The following is a 15,163-nucleotide window of genomic DNA, read 5'->3' as shown; positions in this document are numbered from 1 at the left end:
GGATGGAGGGTGGTTTGCAGGCTCCTCGTTCCATCAGTAATCTCCACGTTGAACGAGCAGCTGTGCAGCTGCCATGACTGAAATAGTGCAGCCTGTTCCTGTAAGTGTCCCCTGTCAGAAATCCTCTGTTCTGCTCCTCCTGCATGCGAACTCTGCTGTAATTAAGGCTAGTTTGGGTGCCTCTGGGTGGCTGGAAGTAGGTCACTGGCACAGACTACACAGATTCAGGCGCATTGAATGTGATGCGTCCTATGATGCACTTTTTTTTTTTTTTCCAAATTATTCTTTTCATTTATTAGCTAAATTGATCACTTTAACGTCTTCTTATTTCTGGGATAATGTAGCCCACTCGCTCACCACCATGTACACAGCACACCTTCACAACGCCTTTATTCCACACTGCAACTCCCCACTGCGTCTGTAGATATCATCGATAATGATAGCAGACCGGATCAAAGATCTCAAACTCATTATCTCCTGTCGGCCTTCATGGTGGCTACATCCATATTGAATGTGTATCGACGGGATCCTTGTTTGTTGTTGTTTTTCCACAGCCCCGCTCAGATTTGTTCTAATTTTCATTTCCAAGCGGCTGCACACGTGCTTCCCATGTGAGGAGCTTTAGGGCAGTGACGCAAACAACACGCAGGGGGAGGGAGGAGACAAGACAGTGGAGATGAGAGCTCAAGATCCAATACGGACTTTTAAGTCTGCCTTTCTTAATAACAGAGATTCCTCTCCTGAGTGATGCTTAGCATGTCAAAGGACATGCAGTGACTTATATATGTTTGTCTCATCATGAGGGACGTCTTCTGGGTTTTATGTCTGTGTGTTCACACTCTAACTCACTTCGTTACCAACAGGGAACCTCTCAGGCCGGAGCACCAGCTGCTGAATATGGAGCAGGATTTGCCACATAGGAGATGTTTGTTATTTAGAGCTACAGAGTATCCTCGTAAAAATTATGAGCAGATATCAAAACCGTCTAGTCTTTGTAAACACTTTTTATGCTTTCATTACAAAACTTATATATTGTATGATTAATATGCAATATAATTAATGAATAAATCGTATGTATAATAATCATTTAATCCTTTATAATGAAACTTTTGTAAAACTACTAGGTTTGTTAATTAGTTGGGGCCTTGAAAACATCTGTTTTACATGAATGTTTCATTTCTGCTGGGTTGAATAAAAACTGATGCATGAAGCTAGAAATACAACAATCAGGGTTTTTCTGGAAGAAGACTTTGAGGACTGGCCTGCAGCTTCTAGTGAATCAGCTCTAACTAGTAATGTACCAGCCAGACAGAAACCCAACACTCTGATCTTGTTCTGATCACCATCACTAACGAGTCGTACTAACGGTACTCTTCGGTGTGGAAGTTATTACCAGAGGAAGAGTTGGTCATTCCGGTATCAGTAAGGGGCCTAATAAATAAAGTTGGAGGAAGCACAAAACACGTCAAGACCTCGCACGGCTACAAAAGCATAAGAGAGACCAATGCTTAAATAAGATAACAGAAAGGCTGAATGTTTTCCAGCATGAAAAAGTTTACAGTTTTACTCATTTGAGCTTTTTAATCTCCATTGTGGAACATGCCGTATTGGGAATTGGCATTGTTGGCAACCTTTTGGAAATTTAAGTTGCTATAGTACAAGATACTACAGGTGGTTTAACATGTAATCATTTGGTTTGTGATCATTTAGCCTTCGCTGTGAAATTTGTGAAGCAGTTTTACAATGACTGCTTGTGTGTATAAGAAATGTGTTCTATGATGTGCTTTTTGCTTTGAGCTTAGTAAATGTCTGTTAGAAATTAAGGGAATATTATTTGCTTTATGAATGATCTATGAATAATTGGACTAAAAACTCATATTTCTGTAAAGGAATCCACACAACTTCCTTGTATTCTCAGTTGCTATGTTTACATGTCCAAAATTTCTTTATCGAATTGAAGTGAATTTTGATGAAGTAATCAAAATGTATTGTTTATATGGGTACAAAGTTAATCTGGCCATGATGTGGGTTTACATGCGCCAGGTTTTATTCAGGATGACAGTTGTAAAATTTTGCTAAAAAAAAAAAGAAAAAAGAAGCTGTACTTCCATCTGTGCTGAACATGACAAACAAATGCAGTAATGAGTTCATTCTGTGTCTTCTGAGAACCCAGAATGGACCGGTGCCAGGTTCTAATAACAGATGTTACTGCACTCATTAACTGAGCTACAGGCTAAGCAGTATGTTGTTGGCCTTCCTGCGTTGCAGGATGAGAGAGCAGGAAGAAATAAGCATCTATCAAAGTTCAGTGCTGCCTGAAAATATGGGATTGTTGATTAGTCATGAGTTTGCCAGAATGACACAATCAACCAAGTTGCTACGTTCACGCAGTTCAGCTTTATCCATTGCCATAAACCTTCCCTCTCGTTCGGATTGCAATTTTATTCCAATCGAGATGAATCCCATCAGAATATTCTGATTGAGGCGTTCACGTAACATATTTTTATTTCTATTACTCATGTATATCTAAGCGTGCCTGGTTTCACATTTATCAGTTTAAAAGAACACAAAATCAGAGCTCGGATGCCGGGTCAGTGCACCCCCAATCTCTAAACTTTAAGTTCTGACTTTTTTTCATTGAAGTTCATGCTGTTTATTGGTTTATTTGTGCTGCACCAGTTTGTCTACTCACCTGTTTTTCAGTGCTTGACATGATAATCAAAGGCAAAACTGGTGGATTTTGTTTACTGGCTGACTAATTTGTGCATCACTACTTTATAAATATCTTATGATTGACTCAAAAAAATCATCCATCATATTTTTCTCTATAACACAGCTTTGAATTCTATAAATCCCCTTCTTATATGCTTGTTCTCTGAGGTTTTAGGTTTTTGGTAAGAAATGCTGAAGTCTGTCGGCTCTGAACTGTTTGAGAAACTGAGTCAAAATCGAGCCAACTTCTGAAGAATAGCTTTTTCTTGTTGTTCATGCTGATAGCTTATGTGTGAAAATAACATCACGCTTAACGACACTTGTTTTCTGCAAATATTTGTCCTGGCAACGCTAAGTTCAAGTAGAAAAGGCTGTTTTACTAAAGTGGCTGTTGAAGAACAGCACGAAGAAGACTAAACAACTGTTTTGAGATTGATCTTTGAAACATTTCTGTCCGCTACCAGAAACGCTGGTATAAAATATACTAAGAATGAAGCACAACATAAGTCCTTCAAAGATCCTACATGGCAAGAAAATGTGATTTGTGGTGATTTAAAGAGAAAAAGCTGCAATGTATAAGCTAGACGACTGATTAAAAATAGACAAACAATATCAGTTCAGGATTTATCTTAAACAAATCCTAGCCCCCATGTCTACTGAAATGATGTTTGTTGTAATGATGAAGAATATGTGGCCTTCTGTCATAGTTTATGTTAGCTCTGTGATGCTGAAGAATACTCCACAACCAGCTTTGAACAAAAACAGCCAATACTCGTTTGTCGGACCATCAGAACAATATAAGAACCTTTAATATCTCTGCTGCAGCTTCTTGTGCAATATTTTGAATCCATGAAGTTAAAGGTATCACAAAGAAGCAAGTAGAGACAGAGAACAGGAGAAAGATTTAGTGCGGCAGAGGTTTTGTTTTGTAATAAGTGAGACTGTAGCTGGAAGTCCTGCAGAGTTGGGCCTGCTCACACTGATATAATAGCTGTGTTTGACGACCTAGAAACACACACTACCCTGAACATTACGTAATACCCGAAAACCATTAAGAAAGTTACTAGCATTCACAAATATAACTCAACGTCTTACAAGTCAGAGATTCATAGCTTCACAAAGCAATGTGATTTCCTCCGTATAATAATAATAATTTAAAAAAATAACTCAGAAGGTTTTTATATTTTTTTATTTTTTGGTCAAGTCAGCAAAGACCAAAATCTGTGTTGTCTCAGGTGGCCGAACTGTTCTTTAGGCACAAATCCCTATCTAGTCGCTACTGAAATCAGACACTTGAGCAAACGTCAAGTTGGAAATAACAGAATGTAAATGATTCAACAGCACCTCTGCGTGGCTGCAGGAGCTCAGCTGACGTAAAACAGTCACACAAAGAGATGCAGTTTTTCCAACAAAAGATCCAACTGATTATTTACTCGTCTGAAAGCACAGGCTGCTCTGAGAAAAATACAAGAAAAGCAATGCGTGTGTGATTTTAAAAAGAGACTGAATATAACCGCTCTGGAATCTCAAACTCAAAGCCTGTAAAGTTTTACAGCTGTTACGGAGCGGCGTGTCTGCGCTGCTGCTCTGCAGATGCTGGCAGTGTGTGAGTGGCTGCAGTCCTGGCCACATGGCCGCCTCATTCCCCTGCAGCCCGTCGGTGGAGTTGTAATTCTGCACCTTGGGCAGGGTTTTAATGCATCACGGCATCAGTCGTGTTGCTTTTCATAGCATAGTAGAGCTGTGATCCTCATGTCCTCTGCCAGTGTGACCACATTTAAGACACTTTAAAAATTTTTCAAAAACAACTTGTAGTTGCATTACCGTAATATGTAGCACTCAGGTTTTATTGCTAATGAAGTCATCTGATGTGGTTCTGGATGGACTAATGTTGCTCCTCTGTGTCTCCACAGCTTTTCAGGGAAGTCAGAATAATGAAGCTACTGAATCATCCTAATATAGGTGAGTGAACTTGCTGATGAATCAGCCTGATGAATCTGTTAACTGGCAGAAGCAAGACTGTTACCTAGCTTAACCTCTGCAACTCACTGAAGAAATAAATGAACTAATTAGATCTAAGCTGTTTGTGATTTTCATTCTCAGATTGTTATGTCTGCGCTCACTCTCTGATCAGGGTTTGTTCAGGGTCTTAGCCTTTCATCTGAATATAATCATGTGAATTTTTGGACCTTAAATACATCCAGATTTCCTGTAATAGGCCTTTAATTTGAGCAATCTTTCAGAAATTGCTTCTTTATTAAACATTTTTCTTAAATTAATTACATGCTTTAACAATTTCTTTGAGAAATGCATTTGCAATGCCGTTTAGTTGAAATTGAGCTCTTACTTTATGCATTGATGAAACTACTGGACCTGGGCATTTATTCTTCCCTGCAATAATTAATTTAGCTTCTTAATATTACTTTTTATTGCTTTGTTAATATTGAGAAAAATTGAGAACATTGTGTTCTTGTTATGGAATCTAACGTTGCCTAACAGTTTTTTTTTTTTTGCAATTCATGCAAGTGCCTTAAAATGAAATCTTTACAAAGATTAAAAGGTCCTATAATTGTAAATTTAACTAAAACTTGCAGAAACCTCAAAAAGCTTGAACTACAAAAAAAAATAGCTACATGCTACCTGTTCAATGTCTTTTTGTAATACAGATCTGTTTTGACTCTTAAAATTACAGGTTCCCTTTGTAAAGTCCAACTATGAACTTCATCTAACTTTTAATTAATGCTTTCCTTTTTTTTTTGCAGTAAAATTGTTTGAGGTGATTGAAACAGAAAAGACACTTTATTTGGTGATGGAGTATGCCAGTGGAGGTGAGTTAGGCCTCAATTCATGTTCGTTAACTAGGTCACATATTATTTATTTACTTTACATGCATAATTTGAAGTCCCTGAAAATTTAGGATGCATTAAATGAGTAGATTCTTACAAATGTATACCATTTGTGTTTGTTCTTGTCACAGGAGAGGTATTTGACTACCTAGTGGCTCACGGCAGGATGAAGGAGAAGGAGGCCAGGGCCAAGTTTAGGCAGGTGAGTCACCAGTGTTGCAGCACTTGAGGCCTCATTACTTTATTGTTTTCTGGAGAAAGACTGCATAGACCAAAATCCCGCTTTGTCACTGACTGCAGAGGGAAGGTGGAGCACACACAGCTTCTTCTGAGAAAGCCTGCATCCCCGTAGTCTCTGCTGACCCCTAGTGGTGCCTCATGTGCATCAATATTAAATCAGTTTTTACATTGTCATCGTTGCTTTTGATATGGCTACCTATACTGAAAAAAAAGGATTTTGTTCTCTTGATAAAAGGACTCAAGGGAATATGTGTGCACAAGATCAAAATCCTAAATGTTTAAAGTCATCACGTGTTTTACAGGTGCTCACAGCTGGGTGACGTTTGTCAGGGAATTGGACAATTTATGTTTGATTGCTATTTTTGACATTCTGGAATATGAATCTTCCTGGCCGCCTCAAACAACAGCATAAATGTAGATTTATCAAAAGACGTCTTTTAGCTCAGAAACTCTTAAATTTGTGGCTGTTGTTGACGTACTTCTCCTTTCCTTTCAAAAGTAGAGTAAAATGACGGCCTTATTGTAAATCAGTAATTTGGGGAAACTATTGAAATGATTTACATATAATATATTTGTTCAATAAAGTATTTTTTAAAAATGATTAATGCCAGCCTCTCCTTTGTTGAGGCACGTATTAATATTTTTGACCTTTGCAATATTCTAGATTGGACTTTAATTATATGATAAATAAATAATTATTATAAATACATTTTTGACAGACAGTACAAAATTGGCAGTAGGTGACAAATTATGAAGAAAATTACTAATGACCTCCTACACAGTAGCGCCTTTTAATGCTTTTTAAGAATAACACTAAACTCCCTCCACATGGCAGAAACAGTTGGGATGACCTGTCTGTCTCTCTGCATGAACTGGAAATAGAGAATTGGGACAATAAAAGGGTAAGGGAGGAGGTGAAATGCAGCTTTTTCTTGTCATCAGCTGGACTTCTACGGATTTGTTTTTGCTTACTTTCGTCTCACTCAAGTTTCTTTTCTGGCCTGGTATTTAATGCAGTGACCTGTGGTGCGTTTTTGTGTTTCAGATCGTGTCTGCAGTGCAGTATTGCCATCAGAGAAGAATAGTACACAGGGATCTAAAGGTGAGAAGTTGTGACGAATTTAAATTCTCTTGTCTTGTTCCCATATTTTAGTGGTTGATTCTGATAAATGCTTCAGATGTCAATGTATTTTTTTTACATTGCTAACTTCTGTCCTTCCATCAGGCTGAGAACTTGTTGCTGGATGCAGATATGAACATCAAGATAGCGGACTTTGGCTTCAGTAACGAGTTCACAGTGGGCAGCAAACTGGACACTTTCTGTGGCTCCCCTCCGTATGCAGCTCCTGAACTCTTTCAGGGAAAAAAGTATGATGGTCCTGAAGTGGACGTCTGGAGTCTTGGTGTTATCCTCTACACACTGGTCAGCGGATCACTGCCTTTTGACGGACAGAACCTAAAGGTGGGCCTTTTTTTTTTCTGGAAAGCATTTCATAGTCCCACAGACGTAGGGGTGGGGATCCTCTCTAGAAAGTTTTCTTGCTTTAAAGCGTAACAACTTAAAAAGTATGGTTACAAGGAAAAGCATGGTACACTCTGGTTGTTAATTTTAATTCAGCTTCCCTCTGTTTAGATTTTTGATGGTTAGTCAAATTGGGATCAGATTATGTGACAGTGGTTAAAAAAGGAATAGAAGCTACCGGTAATTAAAAAATGTTTGCTAAGGTCACAAATAAAACGAAGAGGACATTCATTTTCAATTTCATACTGATTTAAAAAGAGAAAAAAATATTTCCCATGACCAGTAAATTGAGGTATTTTCATACTTTTATTTTCCTAATTTAATACAATTGATTCCATAAATGCTCTATAGGTTTTATTAAGAAAATTGTAGCTCTTTAGTATCTTAGATTTTTAATTTGTGTTGCAGATAGTAACTCCAAATTAAAATTTGCTCAAAGAAAGTAGTTAAAAACATCTTACCTCACTCCTTCTTTTTCTACAGCTAGTTTAGTTGATTGTTTTAAATGTTGCTATGCAGTTTAATCTTAAATGTTTTCACATATTAAGCCAAATAAATTTGAGTTTGAACTTGCTTGGAGAGCAAAAGGTAATGGGAGCAGCAGCTGTAAAGATGAATCACCGAGCTTTAATAATGCAAAAGGTTTTGCAATATCAGCTTCAATAATTAACTTTTAAAGTGTCTTCATAGCCTAGTTGAATTTTATTTTTTAAATTGGAAATTGATTTGTTTTGATTACCGTATTTTCCACACAATAAGGCACACCGGATTATAAGGCTCACCTTCAATGAATGACCTATTTTAAAACTTTTTTCATATATAAGGCGCACCGCATTATAAGGCGCATAGAATAGACGCTACAGTAGAGGCTGGAGTTACGTTATGCATCCACTGGATGGAGCTGCACTAAACGGAATGTTAACAAAACAGTCCGACTCCGGTCGGCGAGGAGAGCCTTCCGCGACTGGGCCGGGCGGTGGCCAGATGATGGTCACCCTTCTCCGTTCGCGCACAGCATGTTGGTGGAGAACGTGGTGCTAAATGACCTGCAGACGACCTGATTCTAGACAGTCGGCAGGTAGATAGGTCAGTCAAACTTTATTAACAAACCAGCATTCTGACAACTATCCCAGCATGCACCACACTCTTCTTCTTCTACGGGCGAAAATGAAGTCGGCAGCTGCTTACCATAGTTGCTAGACCTGTTGTGGCTCAATATTGGTCCATATATAAGGCGCACCGGATTATAAGGCGCACTGTTGGCTTTTGAGGAAATTGAAGGTTTTTATGTGCGTCTTATTGTGTGGAAAATACGGTAAATGTAATCTAAAACTGATTCTTTATCTCTCCCTCAACTGTACAGAGCAGCTGAGCAAAGTAAAACCAATACTGTACTCTACCAGATCAATGGCTTGAAATATTTCTTCTAGGTTCATTTCTCTGTCGAACAGTTGATTGAACTTTAAAACGATGAGCACGAGCCAATATCTTGCTCTGGTTTTAAATATCTTAAAAGTATTATAACCTGTATTAATAATCTCTTTTTGCATTGGGTGCAGGAACTTCGGGAGCGGGTTCTGCGGGGAAAGTACCGCATTCCTTTTTACATGTCCACAGACTGTGAAAACCTGCTGAAGAAACTCCTTGTGCTCAACCCCGTCAAACGAGGCAGTTTAGAGGTATTTGCATGAGTTTACATTCTATCTGCTTCTTTAACTTCTGTACTTTCTGTAAATGGCATGTAATCAGACACGAAACTTAATGATTTACAGGGAAGTTGTTGATTAATATTTGGAAATACTTTTTTCCCCTCAATTTATAGCCTGTCAAATGTAGAGATCTGGGCAAATCACCACCCTCCATGTCTTTGCTCCACTTCATCAGCACTTCTCAAAAGTTTCTAGAGGTTTTGCTCTTTTTGCTAATTTTATCAGTGATTTTCTTGAGATTTCTTTTATCATGTTCTGACTTGAAACTGTGCAGCGTGTTTCTTAAATGAGGAAAGAGGACACATAGAAATATCTAGCTTAAAAAGGATGTTTTGAAGAATTATTTCTGGTATTCTTAGATTTAAAATTAAGAACAAATTGTGTCCATGGGGAACGGTGATGGGAAGTCGTTATTTTGTGGTAAGATTTCATCAAGTGCAGAGACGGATCAGAACCAGCCTGGAGTTCAGTAAAAACATTCTCATTTGTTTGCATTTTGAGCATGTGTAGTTGCAGCACGTGTCAGTATCAACTAAAATAAACGTTAGTGATTCAAACTGCAGTTGAGAAATTATGTTGTTCTCGTCTCCTTATTAGCAAATCATGAAAGACCACTGGATGAACGTGGGTCACGAGGATGAGGAGCTCAAACCCTACATCGAGCCAGAGTCTGATTTCAGCGATTCGTCCAGAATAGGTGTGTTCCGCTGTATGCGGATATCATTTTTTATGTTCTTTTGTTTTTACCGCTGTTCAGACTCAGACCACTTTTTTTCTCTTCATCCAATCAGAGCTCATGGTGACCATGGGTTTCCCTAAAGAAGAAATCACAGACTCACTACAAAACCAGAAGTACGACGACGTCATGGCTACATACCTGCTGCTAGGCCGAAAAGCTCCTGAGGTGAAGCTCGTTGTACCTCCTCTGCTTCCCAAATTTATACAGATTCTCTAACGTGACCAAAAAACCCTCACCGCTCTTCTGCCATGTTGCAGTTTGAGGGCAGCGAGCCGCTGACCAACAGCATCCTGGGCCAGCGTCAGCGGCCGACCAGCGACATCAACAACAGCTCCAGCATTTCCCCTGCCCATCCCAAGGTCACGCGCAGCATATCGGCCAATCAGAAGCAGCGCCGCTACAGTGATCATGGTGGGGATGATGATGGTGGTGGTGGTGGTGGTGGTGTCGTAGAGAAGCCAAGTAAAGTAACCTCTTACATCCCGGCTCTGAGAGTGCTGCGGACTGCGTGTTGTGCAGGAGGACGTTACCCTGAGTCACTGGTGGCGCAACGAAGTGTCAGAACGTGCAACTTTGAGACGGACAGAAGAGGGCATAGTAACGCACTAAAGATTTCAAAGTGCAATAATTTCTTAAGATTTAAATATCAAACTCAGATAATAAAAAGACAGAAATCTCAACTGATTGGTTGTGAGCCTTTTCTAATTGGCGTACTCGATGCTTAAATCAGTGACTCAGCTTGAATACCTCTCTGCCAGACGGTTTCCTCCTATGTCATGTGGAGCCATTGTTTGTGGCGCCATCTTGTGGCGGGCTGCTTTTCCGCAGCTGTTTTTGGAACAGAACCTCAAAGCATGAGGAGGGACAGCAGCTCTGCTTCATATTTGCTCACCTTGGTTTCTGTAGCTGTACATGTATAAAAAAAAACAAAAACATTGACATGTTGTTGTCTTGTACCATACCTGTACCCTGGAATCTAGTGTAAATCCTGGCTTTGAGTGGCTTTGCTTAATGCTGTCTTGTCCTTGTATGCTGTTGATTTTTATTTTTTATTTTTATCCCCCCCAAAATATTACATGTCGAAGCACTTTTATGTGGCTCATGCTAAAAATATAATGTGTGCGTGTTTCTTCCAGTGGGTCCGTCGGTACCACCAGCAGTGTCATACTCGAAGCGTAATCAGGCCCTGAGCGTGGAAAGTGACCACAGAGAGGAGTGGGACGGAGCTCGCCGGCTCGAGCTCAGCACTTCCAAAGGAGACGTTCCCGCTTCGCCGTTGGGGGTGCAGGAGAGGAAGAAAACTTCGAGTGCTGTGGGGGTGAGGAAGACTGCAGGAAAATAGTTTTCGTATAGGGCTGCAAGATGTGAAGGCAATGTTATTTGTCATATTTCATACAATGTTAAAGCCCAGCATTGTATAACCTGTAGCATCTTGAGCTCCAGTCTGTCACATATGAGCATCTACAGAGTGAAGCTCCATCTAATAGGCTAAATATTACACTGGGATGCAAAATGTGAATTCAGGACACTTGAAATATATTATTGAATATTTATTACAGCCTAAATATTTGCAATTTTATTTTTGCATCCACTGATATTGCAATTACAACATATTTACCACATGCTGTTGAGCCCTGCTTTGCTGTACAATTGTTGGTCGCCCAGTGATTCTTGAGAATAGGGACAAAACAGGTCCTATGGATAGAGCACAAAATTTGAATAAAATATACACAAAATAATTTTTTTTTTCAAATATCTGTCAGTGTTGACACGTATTAACACAAATTAAATAACACAGGAAAGACAAGAGAAAGTTAGATTCTGAATTACTCGTGAGGAGAGCAGACAGAGATGTGCGCCCAGTTACAAATCTCCTACCGCTCTGAAAGTACATTTGCCTGCCCCTCTCTTTTTATTGTCTTTAGGGTTCCTAATCACAGAGAGAGCTGTAACTCTAAAGGGAGGGGGGAAAAACACTTCATCACACTACAGAGCCAATGATTGTCACCAGCTAACAACACAATCTATCTTAACCTAGATTCTCCAGTTCCTGACACAGGGTCAAACAGAGCAAGTTGTACATCTTCACGGCGATAGTTTTACAGCTATAGCTGCTGTCACTGCTCTTCTTCAGAGAGGCCCTCTGAGAAAGGAAATCAGAATGATTAACAATACAGAAACATTTCTTAAAAAATATGATTAAACAAATAAGAGTACATAAGGGAAGGACATTATAAAAGTGTAACAAATAGTTGATAATAATACAATTTACCTAACTAACTAAACTAACCTGGGTCATGTGAACACAACAATGTATATTTTCCTTGTGTTTGCAGAATTTTTTTTTATTTTAAACATTGTAGTAGGTGGCTGGTGTCTTTAAAAGCCCTTGTCCCGGAGCGGAACTCAATACATTATAATAGTTTAAAACGATTAAAGAAATACTAAAATTATATATTATGACAATTAAGTATAAGTAGTCATATAAATAATTATAACAGTATCAATACATTGAATTAAAAATCATTTTTATATGTTTTCCAACTCCATTGAAATTTGTCCCTAGTTTTTCTCAACACTGTCAGACATAAAAAGAATGTAAAAAAAAATCAGGCCTTATTGTGGGGCACCAGAACTTCTGAGGAACCCCAGACCACTTTCTTCCTTTGCTGAGGGCTAGTTAGCTCTGGTTAGCTTATGTTATTCTTTAGTTGTTTTTTTTATTTTTTATTCCTAAGATGTGTCAACTCCATAACTGACAATTTACAAAACGTTTATGAAATTTTGTGAAAAAAAAGCTTAATTTTGGTATAATGTAAAGATTTCATGGACCCGATGAGCTACAACATGGCCTCCTTCAGAATAACATCATATAAATTGAGGTAGTTTGGCTTTTCATCAACTCCGTCAGATGTCAACTCCATCGAGTTTTTGTGACTCTTTCAGTGAAATTGTTAACAAGTCTCACTTAAATGTGCAATTAATTCATTTTAATGTATTTTACATAAATTGCATTACTTCACATGTATCAAGTTTTTCTTTTTACTCACTATTTTGTCACCACCTTCAGTTCTGTCAATTCCGTCATGCAGTGTCAACTCCGTCAGATAGACTTTTTGTTGTTTTTTAAGTACTTTTTTTTTGTATCTTGAAAAGCATTGTCTGTAAAAATGAGTAAAACATCACTAATAGGGTCATTAAAAATGTGAGGACTAAATTGACTTAAAATTTTAATTTTTAAAAAAAATTTGCAACTGGGAGCCTGCACCTTAGCATCTTTACATTTCCAAAACGTTATTTATCATATTTGCATACATAAGGTTGAGAAATAAAAAATAAAAAAAAATTGGGGAAAATTAAAACCCATTTTGTCCCTATTCTTAAGAATCACTGAATAATGTTGATAAGTCTATTTAAAAGCATGACATTTTTTTTAACCATTTGTTCTTGGATTAGGGCAAGATTTATGGGTTTTTATATTTTTTATTAGTTTACTTCATGTTGTCACACATGTTCTGTTTGTGTTTTGTGAGTTGTGCTGGTCTGACCTTTTTAATCTTGATAAAAAGTTAAACAAAGGTGTCATTACTTGCATTTTGTTCACAAGTGGCAGCTGTCCCATAGGAAGTATTATCTCCCCAATGTGGAGAGGGGGAAAAAAAAAAAAAAAAGACTTATAAACATTATTAAAATAGCCTGTTTTCATTAATAGTGTGTGCCTAAATATGATCTGAATTATTTACAGAACATTTCCATCAGCTGACACCAATTCAGCAATGAATTTCCCCCATCAGATACCTGTCAGTTTTCTGCTAAGCTAAATAGCCAATCGTGTGTGGTTGCTAAGGAAAAACAATAAACATTTGGCCAGTCAGCTTCACTTAATTTAATGTCTCTGAGGCACACGGAATTTCCCTGGAAACCTTTGGGTCGCCATGGTGATAAAGTTAATAAAGGCTATTAGGGGGAGGACTTGGACCAAATTCTCCACAATGACAATGCAGAGGATTTACAGATGGCCAGTAAGCTACAGCTTCTGTTTTATTATGTTTAGCTGTTCTTTTTTTAGGTTGTATGCTTTGTTTGTCAGCTGTGATCATTAGTTATTGCTGATGATCAGTTATGAAAGCTGCAGGGGTTTATTTGATGGTTAGCATAATGCTAATGCTGCTCTGGATAAAAGTTACTAAGATTACATTTTTATTCATTGTTAGTATTAATGACATTTAATGATTGTTACCTGTTTTGAGTTTCTGCCGGTGTTATAATGTTAATGTTTGGTTGATATGATGTTTTCTGGGTCAGATCCATTCTGATGTGTTTTTATACAGGGATCTTTGAATGTTCGTATCTGCAAGCTTTTGCTGAGCGCCTAATTTTTAAATAAATCTAGTTGTTGTTTGGTGTTGTGGTTCTGACAGAAGCTGGTTAAGTCTTTTGGGTCTCTAGATTGTTAGTAGCTGTGATTATTTCATTCTTTACCAGCAGGAGGGGCTCTACTGTCTGGTATTATTAGTTGACTCTCTTCTGTGGTTTTATGGTTGTTTGTTCAGACATTAGTTTTTCACAGTTTTGACTTTGATTCAGGGTTAACTGCTGACACTGATTTAATGATTCAATACTGTCAATTTTGCAAGTTATTGAGCAAACAATCATACAGAAACCATTAGTTTCTGTATGAAGAATATTACATAATGTGTGAGAATGTGTTCCTAAGGCCTGAGGATGTCCTTACATGTATGTTGTACTAATGGCAACTAAGCCCCACCAGTCCTCACTGGTAGCTTTAGTGATGTTTTTAATAGTACACAGTTATTCTCATGAGAAAAAAATAAATCTGTTATTGTTTTTGTTATTTTTTCAGAAGGAATGTTAAGTCTTCTTGTTTTTATACATATTAACAGGCTGATGGGTAACTTGTGTAAAAGTAAATATACTGATTACCATGAAATCATTCTTGGTGTTTCTGTCCACCAACAGACCAATGGTTCAATGACCCGCAGGAACACGTATGTGTGCGAACGAACCTCCACTGATCGCTATTCAGCTATTCCCAATGGCAAAGACAGCAGGTTAGACAACCACAGGATTATTTTATCCCTCTGAGTTTATTCGTTTATTCTTTTCTAGCTTACTCTACATGCTTTGTGACTCTTTTTATTTTATCAATGGACAATTTAGTCCTCACATGGTAACGCCCCCTGCTCTCGACCTTCAGTTTAACAGAGGTGTCAGGCAGCACGCCCTCCACTGCACTGAGCTCTACACGACCCCGTCACACTAAGTCCATGTCGGCGTCGGGGCATCCTTCAAAAAGCACGCTGCCCCCCATCGACGACAACACGGAGCTGAAAGCTAGGTGAGCAGCAGCCGAACATCTGCACTGCCACAGGCT

General features: G+C 38.4%; 1 protein-coding gene across 7 annotated transcripts in view; it reads left to right on the top strand.

Annotated features, from left to right (window-relative positions):
- The window catches only part of mark1 (MAP/microtubule affinity-regulating kinase 1), a 41,456-nt gene that overhangs the window by 21,597 nt on the left and 4,696 nt on the right, over positions 1-15,163 (top strand). For 4 of the 7 annotated variants that reach the window (XM_081616417.1, XM_008429553.3, XM_008429552.3 and 1 more), the window contains exons 4-15: positions 4,626-4,674; positions 5,475-5,540; positions 5,690-5,760; positions 6,844-6,900; positions 7,024-7,260; positions 8,880-8,999; positions 9,627-9,726; positions 9,821-9,933; positions 10,026-10,230; positions 10,905-11,086; positions 14,749-14,840; positions 14,987-15,127. In XM_081616417.1, coding sequence (XP_081472543.1) covers positions 4,626-4,674; positions 5,475-5,540; positions 5,690-5,760; positions 6,844-6,900; positions 7,024-7,260; positions 8,880-8,999; positions 9,627-9,726; positions 9,821-9,933; positions 10,026-10,230; positions 10,905-11,086; positions 14,749-14,840; positions 14,987-15,127 — 1,433 coding nt within the window. The remainder of the gene's footprint in view (positions 1-4,625; positions 4,675-5,474; positions 5,541-5,689; positions 5,761-6,843; positions 6,901-7,023; positions 7,261-8,879; positions 9,000-9,626; positions 9,727-9,820; positions 9,934-10,025; positions 10,231-10,904; positions 11,087-14,748; positions 14,841-14,986; positions 15,128-15,163) is intronic. The other 3 variants (XM_081616419.1, XM_008429555.3, XM_008429556.3) reach the window with 1 other exon arrangement.

The sequence above is a fragment of the Poecilia reticulata genome, chromosome 15 (assembly GCF_904066995.2).
Source record: "Poecilia reticulata chromosome 15, P_reticulata-male-v2, whole genome shotgun sequence".
NCBI classification, from domain to species: domain Eukaryota; kingdom Metazoa; phylum Chordata; class Actinopteri; order Cyprinodontiformes; family Poeciliidae; genus Poecilia; species Poecilia reticulata.
The sequence above is the reverse complement of the archived record's forward strand: the minus strand, read 5'-3'. Positions and strand labels throughout refer to the sequence as shown.